Raw genomic sequence first — 12,635 nt, forward strand, 5'->3', positions numbered from 1 at the left:
TACAATCGTTACCCGAACGCCCCCAAAACACCATGGGGACGTTTGTTCACACTTCTCCCAATCCAGCAACTGCAGTCCACCAATCCACTAACAAAATGGCAAGAAATACCGAGTCCTGGCAACGTAAGATGGTGATTCATTTAATATGCATCAAAAACAGACTTACTACATCGCAAATGGCCAAGATAGCTCAGTACAGCGAGCGCTCTATCACTAATATCTTTCTTTTCTTTCCGCAGTAACTCCGTTCCTCGACTTTCGCCCTGTCGCATTCTTGGAACTTTTTAGCTAGATCGATATACAAATCGTGCAAAGCCATTGGAACTACGTCCTGATCTGGGCTAGTGTGCTGCAGGTAGGGACATTTGGAGATAAAGAGAGATTGAAGGTACAGTAAGGCTGATTTCGAATATTATTGTACATGGAATCCTTCGTGCAAACAGACCAAATAAGATGAAAAACTCAAACCATTGGCAAGATTCTTTCATCTTCACCTTGCTCGTGCCTTCATCCAATAGTATGGAGTCGAGTTCCATAGATTATATACCTAGGTGCCCGCCTTTTGATGGACTTGCTCGGCCAGCTCCATTGAATCTAAGACAAGTGGGGCAAGAATCAGAGGATCTGCAGATCAGGAATAACACCATAATAACAATAGTCGATCGTGGCTTATAGCCTAGGCATTTAACAGACTCTCGGTTTCGGTGATCCAACCCACTAATTTCTGTCTTCTCTCTGTGTGCTTTTAATGTTCAGTAAGTGCTCACGTCGACTCGCCTTGTATTTCAAAAATACTCACATTCGGGCCAGTCATGCATCTCCCTCACTCTCTTCCATTCACTCTAGCCTTGGCTGCAGCAGTCAATGGTTTTACCTATGCCAAAGTCAGACAACAAGGCGATAAAATGCATGGGTATAAAGGACTGCCTCCATCCAAATCCAACAGATGCTCAGGTTTCATACAATGTGAGGTCAATGCCGACGGAATGACTGGTAGGCCGACGGTGCGGCAGTGTCCTTCTGGTCTTGGATGGAACAATAAATATAAAGATTGTGACTTCCCAGCAACTTCGACTTGTGACGAAACCAAAATCCATAAAAATGAGACAAAAGAAGCTATTCCTCCACCCAACAGAGCTCTCAGCCCTTCAGCTGTTCTGACGTCCAAACATCTCAGAGATATATAGGGCCCAGCGGGGAGAGAACTGGATACATTTATGCGAATCCAGCCAGTTCCCAGTTCTATATTCATTGCACCGATAGAATTGCCTACATTGTGAAATGCCAGAGTGGAGAGTCCATGGATGCTATTAAGGCTTGCGAGAACCCAGAGAAATGAACGCTAGACCCTAATACAGAACTTATGCTGCTCATTTTGTATTTAATGTAGCCAGTAGGGATGGGCCGAACCTCATCCACCGCTTCTATCACCGCCTTCCTACAATATATTAATACCCTTTCTCACACTACGGAATCCTGAACCGCTTGGATCTTTTGGATGTTGCAGAATCATGTCAAAGCGATCAAAAGTAGATCCACATGTCATCTTCTGGTGGCTCGTATTCGTCTCTTGCCAGAGGCGCTGAAGATCGCCGTACAGCTGCACTATAAAGAAACCAAAGATCGATCTCTCAATCTTCCCCACTAATTATATGCCAATCGGTGGATCTAAGCCGCGGTCTATCCTTTCAATGGATAGAATACCCCTATGCATCTATCATCTTCCGTAATATTTTGTCTTGGGTTGTTTCTAGCTTTGAGAATATGTAGACCAATATGAAAGATGAATTGCCATTTATGTTTATATAAGCATAGTGATAAATTCCATCTACTTTCTAAAAACATTTGAAAATCGTAACGAACTCTACAAATTGACTTGTAGGGGGGAACATCGAGATTGTCCAAGGAACTGTATTATTTTGTTTTTTTACAAGAGACGCAGGCCTCTGCGGGTTGAAATAAAGTTCAATAGTGGCATGGTCTCTGAAAATTGTGATCACTAAATCAATCAGCAGACATCTACTTAAATCATTGAATCCTGAATGGAACTGTATAAAAGGGGCATAGGTATACCCTTTTGTGTGATTGCTCTTTCAAACACAATTTTTCTAAATATCTGTGCAATCTTTTTGCAGAGATGAAGACGTTTTCTATTTTGTTCTTTTATATCTCTGTCCTTGCCGCCGCAGCCGCCCTTGGGCAGCAGCAAGCCGGTGTTTGTGTCGCTCAAAAACAAGCCGATCTGCTATATGGATTCCATGGCCAACTGATTGCTTACGAGCACCAACTCCAAGATATCAATCACAATATCTCTCGGTCCAATGCAATATCTATTGAGAACGATGGTGAGTCTAAGAGAATAATGTCTGAATTTTTAAGCTTTTCTAACAATTCTTTCTAATTAGTAGACTTTTTTCCGGAGAAAAAAACGATGCAATCCCTAATCAACCAAATATACATCTCGCTAGTGATAGGCAAAAAAGCAAGTGAAAGACTAGCAAACTTAGGTAAATATGAACTTACACCTTGGAAGGGAGTCATTCAATAACCTCTAGCAGAGAGTGATCAAAGCTGTCTTTCACAACAAGATATGATTGAACTTCGAGATATGCGGGATCAACTCAAACATTCCTTACAAAGCCTTCAATCACTTAGCAGTGACCTCGTTCGACAACACAAGCCCCGTGATAATATCCCCTCGATCGAGGACAACCCACTGCTCAAAGCTTTAGGTGAAATTTTTTATGTCCTTTTGGGTCCTCTTGGTGAACTATTATATCAGATAATTAATGAGATTTTTGGTTTACTGGTCGAGATAGAAACCAGTCTTACGGATTTACTCGGTGAGAATTCATTGCCAGACGGCCACCGAAAACGTATTTCTAATTTAGATAGGTGATGGAACTGGTTTGATTCCCGCATAACCCATTAGTCGTCCGGATACCGATCTTGGCAGAAAGGATTCTGTCCATTTTTCGACAGGGATGGGACGGATTCTCTTCCTTTTCTCAAGATTGTTGTAAGCAACATCTTGGGCTTTTACTATCAAAAACAATCTTGCTACAGCCATTCACGTGAATTTACTTAGTCCACGATTCCCAATACCCTGAATTTTTTTTTTCCGGGAATCAAGTCTAAAGAGTATCAAGGCAAACTAAGTTGAAATCTACTGTAGTGGATAAATTTTTGGCTAGTATAACAAATCTGATAATTTACAGTACATCGTCGAAACCAATTAGGCTGATGTGGTTCTTAAAGGTAGTTCAGCTTTTCTTGGTATTAGCAATCAAAGAGTGTTATAGATGGTTACATAGGTTCCTGGGAATACTGTATAATAAAAGTCTCAAAAGATGAAGAATTAAACGAGCAAAACTGAACCTTGCGCCTTGCATCTCCACGCTCTTCAGTGGGATATAAAAAAAAGCAGTGCGTGGAAGAGCGGAGTTGAAGGATTGCCAACGGTCACGGGTTTACTTGTTTTGCATTTGACTTGAGCCTTCTCGTAGCCTTAGCCTCCAGGGGCCTCGTATCCATACTACAAAATACAAAATCAGGTACCATTACTATGTATATTCAGACTAGTAATTTACGCGGAATCCATATTAGGTTTAGCCGTTCATGTGATTAGGGTTCGAAACAGTATATCAATGTTCGCAAACATGGAAGGCAATAACGGGCGGCACTGTAATACAACGTAGATTATGACAACACTAGTAGATTAGTAGGCAGGATTCTTCAAGGCTTATGTACGAGAACTATTCAAATTGCTATCTAGATATTTATTTCAGTCCACCTGCCAGCAGGAGGCTCTGGCCTGTCATATACCCTGTGGTCGCCAACATAGTCACCACATTAGCAGTCTCTTCCGGTGTTCCAAGACGCTGCAGAGGAATCCCGGCTGCAACTTCTGGGATAGCCGCAGCATTGGGAATCATTCCTGTATCACCGATCATGGCGGGGGCGACATCATTGACGCTGATGTTGAACTCGGCCAGTCGAGTAGAGAGGTTTTTCATCATTCCCGTGAGACCACCTTTAGAAGCAGCATAGTCTAGCGAGAAGAGTTAGAAATAAATTCATGGTTTGCGAATCAGGTGAAATAAACTCACGACATCCGTTAATTCCACCTCCTTGAGCAGCAATAGAAGACATGAAAATGATTCGTCCCCACTTTTGACTCTTCATATGCTCAACCACACCCTTCACTAGAATGAATGAAGCACGAAGGTTGATATTCAGGGTATAATCGAATTCCTCGAGGGAAATCTCCCACACGTTAGGGACTCGCTTCCCATATCCGGCATTAGAAATGAGAATATCCGGTCGGTGTCCGTGTTGGGTGTCGATCTGCTGAAACATAGCCTCGATCTGGTCTGCATTTCCTACATCGACTTGATGGATGGAAATGCGAAGCTTGTTCTCGGCGTATTTGGTGCGAAGATCGATGACAAGCGCGTTGAGCGGATCTAAGTTGTTGGCGTAGGTTAGGGCTAGATGGACGCCCTTTTGCGCGAGTTGGTGGGCGCATGCCGCTCCAATTCTGATTGAAAGAATTCAGTTTAGCCGTGTCTTTTGCTTGGATATGCAAGGCATAGAGCCTAAGCTCCCTTACACCTTGCCATGTTTACGGGAATATGCTTACCCGCCCGATGCGCCGGTGATAAGGGCAAGTTTGCCCTGGATCTCATTCAGTGACATTTTCAGATGAAGCCAGAGAAATTCGAAAAAGGTGAAAATTACACAGAGCTACTGCTCAATTGAAGAATGAATATGATTCTGGAGCTGATGAGAGCTCGCCTCGGCTACCCCTCAGAAAGTCGGGGAAATCTCCGGGAGGAGCTCCGCAGCCCCGCAGCATTTGCCGCATGGAGGAATTGGATCGGCATTTGAGGATTCCCAAAGGAGAGAAAAAGAGGAAAAATTGGGATAGACGACTAGAACAGAAGATTGCTGCTCATATCACCAAGCCAAGTCGATGGTTGCCAGTTTTGCGATCGGTCTTGGCCAGACTGGTAAGGATCAGAGGGATTCTGGAAAGCATCCAACCCTAGCAGGCCGCCTGATATTTGATCTCCGGAGACATAGTCGCCTACAGCCTCCAGATCAAGCCATGAGAAATCATTTGCGGGACTAAAGTCCATGTATGCGTGATCAGTGACTGGGTTAGACAGAGCTGTTTGCATCGCAAAGTCATTACTATGAGGCGTCTCTGTTGATGTTGCTGTCGATGACTTAGTTTTCCATAGTAACTCGAGTAATCGAGAATAGCGCGATCCAATATCATCTTTGCCTGCGCTAGCTTGTCTCAGCACTTCTGTAGTTCGTGCGACTAGGCCTTGGACTTTGGCTTCTTCTGAAGGAACCATCATGCCGAATGATCGTGCTTTATAGAGAAATACCGCAGAGTAAATGCCATACCTAAAGCCTTGTAAGTAGGAGAAGATTATGGGATTGAATGTATTCTTACAAGTAGAATCGAAGAGGCATGAAATGCAGATGCCGTTCCGGGTCTACCGAGTCGACGAGAATCGTCAAATAAGCCTTTGCGGCGTCGACAGATTCATAGATGAACCGAGAATCCTGCATTGAAGCGACATTTTTGAAAGTGCTTCTGAGTTGTTCTCGGTGAGTGACACCGTCATTCTTTGGTTTCACCAGGGACTGGGAGATCGCCGCTTGGAATGCAAATGCAGTCGTATATAACCGTAAGTACTCGTAGGATAGATCCAATGTTGCGCGCATTGGCGGAGAACCTAATGGAGACCGAAGTTAGCTTGAAGCAGAGACTGAAAGCGCGTTGTGTGTACTTACATTCAAGCGGACCCCATAGGGACTTCCACCGGAGGATTGCAAGTCGAAAGTCATCAACGTATTTGACATAATCCCCCATTAGCATCATTTGGTTGCTGGTTCGCATGCCAGAATACAGTACTTCGTGGACATTGCCATAGAGCTGTGTGAGGTCCAACATTGCTTGGAAAATCTTGGAATAGTCTTCTTCTCCATCCCGGGCAGGCTGCAATGATGGAAAATCCTGGCTTACAAGACCAGTCATTGGACCTGGCCCGCGTGACCAGAAGGCCCTACCAATCCGTACGGATATGAGACGATCGGAGACATAACAGCTAGCCCAAGCCAGGCGTCGACGAGCCTCAGTTTCTTGATCACCGTAGGAATCCCCACGGAAAGATGTCCGGTCCAGCCCGATGAAGTATCCTGAGCGCAAGGCAAGCCCAACATGCATCCACGCAGCTCGGTCTTCCTCACCGCGTCCAACACGCTCGATACGAGGCCGTAGCCCCTGAGGCTCCCACTCAGCTAGGAGAAGCAAGGCCTCTACGGCCTCGACATCACAGTCTGCTCCTGCCGCAATACCCGAAATCAACTCGTGCATGTATTTCGAACAGTACTCATGAATTTCGGGTCTGTCCACCAAGTCTTTGGACGCGATGGTAAGAACCGCGGTTAGCAAATGCTTTTCATTACTGGCAAAATCGTCTAGTGCCGAACGTTCAAAGTATTTGCGTGGAACCAGTGGGAGATAAGGGTGGAAATTATCTGCGTAGCGGGTGACAAGTTGCCATACAGTACCCGGGTCAAGAGAGCGTGATTGAACAAGTCTATATGTCCGTATACCATTACTCGGAGGGTTGAAATCCGAGACAACTCTATTACGCAGGCCATTATATGAGGATAGCGCAATAGAGTCGGATCTGACAGGCTCACCCTGGGCCTCTGGAACAGAGCCGCTATCTTGTGTGGCAATTCCGGTTAGACATTGCCAGGCATCGGACGGGTTACGAGGAACAGAATCGATGGATGCTTCATCATCATCAACTGCTGCAGAAGCGGCCGGAGGGTTTGGAGGCAGAAACACCACCGGACCGGGATAAGAAGCTGATGGAGGATGGCGCGCTTCAGAACTATTGGGGCTAGCTTCCTCCGAATCCTTGCTTGGTGAATGATTTGTGATGGGCGTGAAGTTCTTGATCTTATTCTTACGAATGCGTCGACCTCCGCGGTTTGAACCGCCGAGGATACATTCGCGATTTTCACGCACGCATCGCTGACAGGGTGGCTTACCCGGATTGCCGTTGGTGTCACTATATGCGCAGAATTAGCGGGAAGCTTTAACAGCTTGCAGATCGCCCGGGATGTAACTTCGTGGCCAATCTCAGTACTTACAGATCACATCGTGATTTACGCTGTCTACAGTGCAGACAGGCTCTTGAGACGCGCTTGACGATGTGGTCGGACCGCCGCGATTGGGAGGCCGCGGTGTGTGATGGAGACTCCATATCGTTTCGGCCCCTTGCGACGCAGGATAGGTTTACAGCGACATCATTGCCGGGCAGGGAAGTGATAGAAGACAAAGGCCGAGGGATGACCCACAGATGAAAAACAATGCGGAGGAAAAGGCGAGGCCCTTACTCATCGCCACGATTTGAGGGGGGTTGGGGTGGGTGTTGAGTTGTGGGGAAGTGAAAGATGTCAAGTTGAGTTGGCGATGTTCTACTGTCTTTGTATTTTACGACCATATAAATTACTTTATGTTAGGAATTGAGATAATTACTATAGATCAGCATACTTCTGTAACATTAGGTATATCTATAAATTGATTATCCTCTTTTTTTGTGTAGTATAATATCTAAATTGCTCGATTATTGCAATTTCCCCCATCATCCACTTTACTCCTCTCAATAACCGACGGCCTTTGAATCGGCAATTCAAATTTCCAATTTCGGCCAAACCCCGCGCGTGGGGGAAGTTTGGCGTCATCAAAAAGATATTCTCTTCGTTTCTCATTTCTGTTTCATTATTTTCATTTTCACAGATTGAATTCAATCAACACAATGGCTTCGGTAGCTTCTCTTTTCTCATTGAACGGGCGCACTGCCCTTATCACTGGTGGTACTCGGGGTATCGGTCAGGCCATGGCCTTCGCCTTGGCTGAGGCTGGCGCCGATATCATCCTGGTTCAACGCGACGAGTCCAATACTGCCACTCGAGACGAAATCATTAATCGTCTGGGCCGTAAAGCCCATATTCATGTTGCAGAGCTATCTGATCGCAAGTCGGTTAAGGAGATTGTTCCCTCAGTCACGAGCCAAGGATGGAAGCCTGATATTCTCGTTACTTGTGCTGGAATCCAGCGGAGACATCCAAGCCACCAATTCCCCGATGAGGATTGGGATGAGGTAAGTAGTTTTTCTTTTTTCCCCCTTCTGCTTCAGAGATCTTTCCCTTAGCAGGGCCATCATAATCCTGCTATTTGTACTTTCGAACATTCCACGTGCTTACTCGGAGATTCCCCAATCGATCTAGGTTCTCGAAGTGAACCTCTCCTCGGTGTTTGTACTATGCCGAGAATTCGGGGCCTACTTGCTATCTCGCGATGCATCTGAATTTCCCTCCGGCCGACGAGGATCAATTATCAATGTCGCATCGTTACTCACTTTCCAAGGCGGCATCACCGTCCCCGCCTATGCTGCCTCGAAGGGTGGTATCGGACAAATGACTAAAGCTCTCTCGAACGAGTGGATCTCCAAGGGCATCAATGTCAACGCTATTGCCCCCGGGTATATCGACACAGACATGAACGTTGCTCTAATCAATGATGCCAATCGTAATGCCGGAATTATGGCACGTATTCCTGCTGGTCGGTGGGGCAAGCCCGAAGACTTCAAGGGACCGGTGGTTTTCCTGGCTAGTAGCGCGAGTAGCTACGTTTCAGGCGAAATAGTCACTGTTGATGGTGGCTGGATGGGTCGGTAAAAAAAAAAAACTTCCGAACGGATGAGACGATAGCTACACGACTTGGATGAATCATGTTTGGCTGAAAATAAGCTGCGAAGTGCATATGAGCAGAATGGACATAGTTGCCTGATATCACCGGCATACATAACAGGCATACATAGATGCATAGATCAACAGATCCCTCACAAAGGGCTTGTACAAACAAACACTTTGATGCATTATTGTACTCACCATGTAGCTATTCATAGATATCAATGGGATATCGCATCTTCTGTGCATTAATTCATGTGCATCAGCATGCAAATAACACTAGAAAATACTCGTCATCGTATGATGGGTCATTCCACTTCCTCCTGTCTCATTAGGGCCGGCCCTAACTACTCACTACATACGACACTGTCCTATATACATAGTACAGCCTTTTGCCAGCGGCGTCAGTTGGTCAGTTTCTAATAGAAAAGCCTGAAACAATAGCTCCATCACAGCAATATTTGACAGGCCCACTTGGTCCCAGCTCACCGCTGCAGTCCCTGGGCGTTACGCCGGTCGCAGATCTGTAAGGATCCCCCGCTGCCCTGACATCCAGTCCAAGCGGCCAATCATCGAATCCCTTTTGATCCTGTCTGAACCCCCTGGAAACACCGGCGCCTCTTGGTGACTGAAGGAGGCGTCCCGATAGGTTTGAGCCCAGCTGGCTCGTCCCATGCAGAAATGACCTCCTGTCCAAGTAATGGCGATTCTGTAGTGTCTTCTCGGACTTGGCCTGAATGGGCTGATTTGACCACTCAATTTCTTCTTATTACTCTCTTCTTGCCCCTGCGAGGAATGATTTTCTCTTGGGTGTTCGTCGCAAGTCATTTCCGTTCGTTTCGTGTTCGTTCGGCTGGTTCCTTGCAGCTTCAAGTTCTCAATAGATATTCCACCTAGACCCTGTCTGCATTGATTGCTATACAGCGTCCACTTTTTCTTCTTCTTTTCTTTCTTTGGACATTTCTTCTCTCTCTATACCATCATCTTGACTATTCAGTCTCCTTCGTTTCAGTTCAACGTGAGGGAAAACGTGCCCAACCTCCCTTGCTGCATTCCTAAGCGCCTGGACGATGCCTGCGGAAGCAAAGCTCAACAAAAGATCCGTGTCCTAAAGATCTGCGATTCTTCAAATTCCACAAAACTGGATTGTTTACCTTGAGCTTCCAAGACCTCTTCATTTTTGCCTTCAGCCCCAAGGCGGAACCAACGTAGTCTCCAAGCTGGCTTAGGGCTTCTTCATTCACCTCCTCAGACACATCCAGAACTGATTCAGACACAATGCGCTTTGATTAGTCGCTGCCTCCTTTGTTCTATTCCATTTTTTTTTTTTCATTCACTATCAAACAATACCATTCCTGTTGAATCGCATTGGAATTTGGTTCGTCGTGATCTCATCTGGACTTTCCCCAGACCATACATTTTCATCATCGCCTTGATCATCGCATTCCGTCGACTTCTCCGCAACAAAACATTCAGCGTCTCTTCAAGTTTTCCATAGAATATTCCGCTTGCATTTTCACCTTTTTCTTTGGGTCATCTCTTGTCATTCAATTTCCGTTGAATATCGCTTATATCAACATCGTGAAGGCTTGAATCCCACTTACGATACCCGTCTTCCCATTGCTCGTCCCTCAGCTGGCCCTGGGGGTACATCAATGGCTGCGTCCCAACCGCATATTGCGGCACGAGGCTATGGATCAAATTCAACCTACATCTATGAATATTCCAGGGGACTGGGGGGTGTGAACGTGCCTCGTGATGTGATTATCACCAGAATTATCTACTCATCAGTCGTGATCCTAGCATTTACTATCTTCTGCGGCAGGATAGCACAGATTAGCCATGCATTTCTCCGTCAAATCACATCCTTGACGGCAAATAGGAGGCAACAAACCTTCTGGAGTCGAGAGCAGTCAGCCTGGTGGGCTTATATCAAGAAACAGATTCTGTATGCGCCACTCGGACGGAAGAGACACAACCGTGAGGTCCAGCTTTCCTCGGCTATTGGAATTGGCACATTACCCTCTCGCTTTCAGACAATTTTGATCACGCTGTATTTTGCCAGTCAAGCAGCCTACTGCCTATTCCTGGATTACTCAATCAATGAAAAGGCAGCCTTAGTTGCAGAGCTTCGGGGCCGGTCCGGAACGCTGGCCGTTCTAAATATGGTGCCACTATTCCTTCTGGCAGCCCGCAATAACCCACTGATTTCGATTTTGCATATCAGCTTCGATACATACAATCTTCTCCATCGGTGGCTGGGCCGTATCGTGGTGATCGAGTCGATTGTTCATACTGCCGCTTGGGCAGTCAATGCGTGCGCAGAGCAAGATGTCAGTGACATGCTAGCACGTCTGAGGAACGAACCATTCTTCACTTGGGGACTTCTCGGGACTGTTGCGATGGTCTTCCTCTGTCTTCATTCTCCTTCTCCGATCCGTCATGCCTTCTATGAAACCTTTCTGCATCTTCATCAGCTCGCGGCCTTACTTGCTTTTCTCGGCGTTTATGCTCACTTGAGTATCGACAGTTTACCTCAAAGAAGCTGGGCACATGCCATTGCCGTTATTTGGCTTTTAGAGCGCAGCACACGACTCTTCCGTCTCGTTTATCTCAATTTCTCGCCCAAACATGGCTCAACAAACATGACAGTTCAAGCCCTCCCCGGTGAAGCATGCCGAGTCACCTTCCATCTTCCCAAAACCGTGGATATCAAACCGGGATGTCATGTCTTCGTATATATCCCCAGTATCTCCTGGTGGATGTCACATCCATTCTCTATCGCCTGGGCCGAAAACAGTAACAAAAGTACACCCTCGACCGCCATGACTCAACACATATCAGACTCCAAAGCTAGGACCAAACTCTCGCCCTCATCCTCCATCTCCTCTTCACCCTTAAGCCCCTCATCCCTAGAAAAACAATCCTTCGACCTGGACGCTTACCTCGAACCCGCCCACAATCCAACCCAAGTCTCCCTCATCGTCGGCGCCCAACAAGGCATGACCCGCCGCCTGTTCAACCTCGCCAACAACAGCCCACTCAAATCTCTCACAATACCGGGATACATTGAAGGACCCTATGGCTCTCATCCTGCAAATACAGCCAGTTACGGCACAGCAGTCCTATTCTCCGCCGGCGCAGGAATAACTCACCACCTCCAATACACCCGAGACCTCGTCCTGCGCGCCTCAACCGGCCAAGCCGCAACCCGGAAAGTCTACCTGATCTGGTCCGTACGTTCAACAGATCATCTTTCCTGGATAACTCAATGGATGGATCAAATCTTGCGCCTCCCGCAGCGTCGAGACATTCTTGTCGTCAAGCTATTTGTCTCGAAACCTCGTCGGCAAGCAGATATCGTTTCCCCGTCTGCGACGGTACAAATGCATTCTGGTCGATGTCGGCCTGATGTCGTCCTTGATGAAGTTCTTCCGGGTAGAGTTGGTGCAACTCTTGTTTCCGTTTGTGGGCCTGGTGCCTTTGCAGATGAGGTTCGTGCAGCTGCGAGAAATCGGATTGGTAAGGGGGCTGTGGTAGATTTTGTGGAGGAGGCTTTTACATGGTAGACTTTCTTTGCATCTCTTTTTTTTTCGATCTGTATCTTTGTTTTCTATATGTTTAATTCTTTTCCCCCTTTTATTCTGATATATTGTTATTGCGTCTTTGTGACTCTTTTGCATTCAAGGGGCGGGATACCTGTAATGTTGATATCACTAAACATTTAAACTTGAGGAATTTTCAACGTACAACTGTGCTAGACTCGTATCTTTTATTCGAGATTGATGCAACTTATCTACTTGTAAAGTGTCATTTGAAAGAATTTTAGAAATAGAAAGCTTTTACTT

The 12,635-nt window shown here is 46.3% G+C and overlaps 5 protein-coding genes across 5 annotated transcripts; 3 read left to right on the forward strand and 2 right to left on the reverse strand.

Moving 5' to 3' along the window:
• Positions 1 to 2,137: 2,137 nt before the first annotated feature.
• On the forward strand, positions 2,138 to 2,899 carry N7469_008087 (uncharacterized protein; the record flags this gene model as incomplete). Its single annotated transcript, XM_056647005.1, has 2 exons — positions 2,138 to 2,345; positions 2,559 to 2,899. 2 exons carry the CDS (start codon positions 2,138 to 2,140, stop codon positions 2,897 to 2,899), a joined length of 549 nt encoding a protein of 182 aa, XP_056498556.1.
• An 880-nt stretch (positions 2,900 to 3,779) lies between these two features.
• N7469_008088 (SDR family NAD(P)-dependent oxidoreductase) lies at positions 3,780 to 4,698 on the reverse strand (the record flags this gene model as incomplete). Its single annotated transcript, XM_056647006.1, has 3 exons — positions 3,780 to 4,051; positions 4,110 to 4,540; positions 4,643 to 4,698. 3 exons carry the CDS (start codon positions 4,696 to 4,698, stop codon positions 3,780 to 3,782), a joined length of 759 nt encoding a protein of 252 aa, XP_056498557.1.
• Positions 4,699 to 4,934: 236 nt separating this feature from the next.
• N7469_008089 (uncharacterized protein) lies at positions 4,935 to 7,298 on the reverse strand (the record flags this gene model as incomplete). The annotated part of the gene is made up of 4 exons (XM_056647007.1): positions 4,935 to 5,418; positions 5,468 to 5,753; positions 5,812 to 7,103; positions 7,186 to 7,298. The coding sequence occupies 4 exons, from the start codon at positions 7,296 to 7,298 to the stop codon at positions 4,935 to 4,937; spliced, it is 2,175 nt and encodes a 724-aa protein (XP_056498558.1).
• A 555-nt stretch (positions 7,299 to 7,853) lies between these two features.
• Positions 7,854 to 8,775, forward strand: N7469_008090 (putative 2-deoxy-D-gluconate 3-dehydrogenase; the record flags this gene model as incomplete). Its single annotated transcript, XM_056647008.1, has 2 exons — positions 7,854 to 8,198; positions 8,326 to 8,775. The coding sequence occupies 2 exons, from the start codon at positions 7,854 to 7,856 to the stop codon at positions 8,773 to 8,775; spliced, it is 795 nt and encodes a 264-aa protein (XP_056498559.1).
• Positions 8,776 to 10,442: 1,667 nt separating this feature from the next.
• Positions 10,443 to 12,356, forward strand: N7469_008091 (ferric reductase family protein; the record flags this gene model as incomplete). The annotated part of the gene is made up of 1 exon (XM_056647009.1): positions 10,443 to 12,356. One exon carries the CDS (start codon positions 10,443 to 10,445, stop codon positions 12,354 to 12,356), a length of 1,914 nt encoding a protein of 637 aa, XP_056498560.1.
• Between the last annotated feature and the right edge of the window lie 279 nt (positions 12,357 to 12,635).

Source organism: Penicillium citrinum (genome assembly GCF_028827155.1).
Source record: "Penicillium citrinum strain IBT 23319 chromosome Unknown utg000007l:1.0-2040159.0:1.0-2041076.0, whole genome shotgun sequence".
NCBI classification, from domain to species: Eukaryota; Fungi; Ascomycota; class Eurotiomycetes; order Eurotiales; family Aspergillaceae; genus Penicillium; species Penicillium citrinum.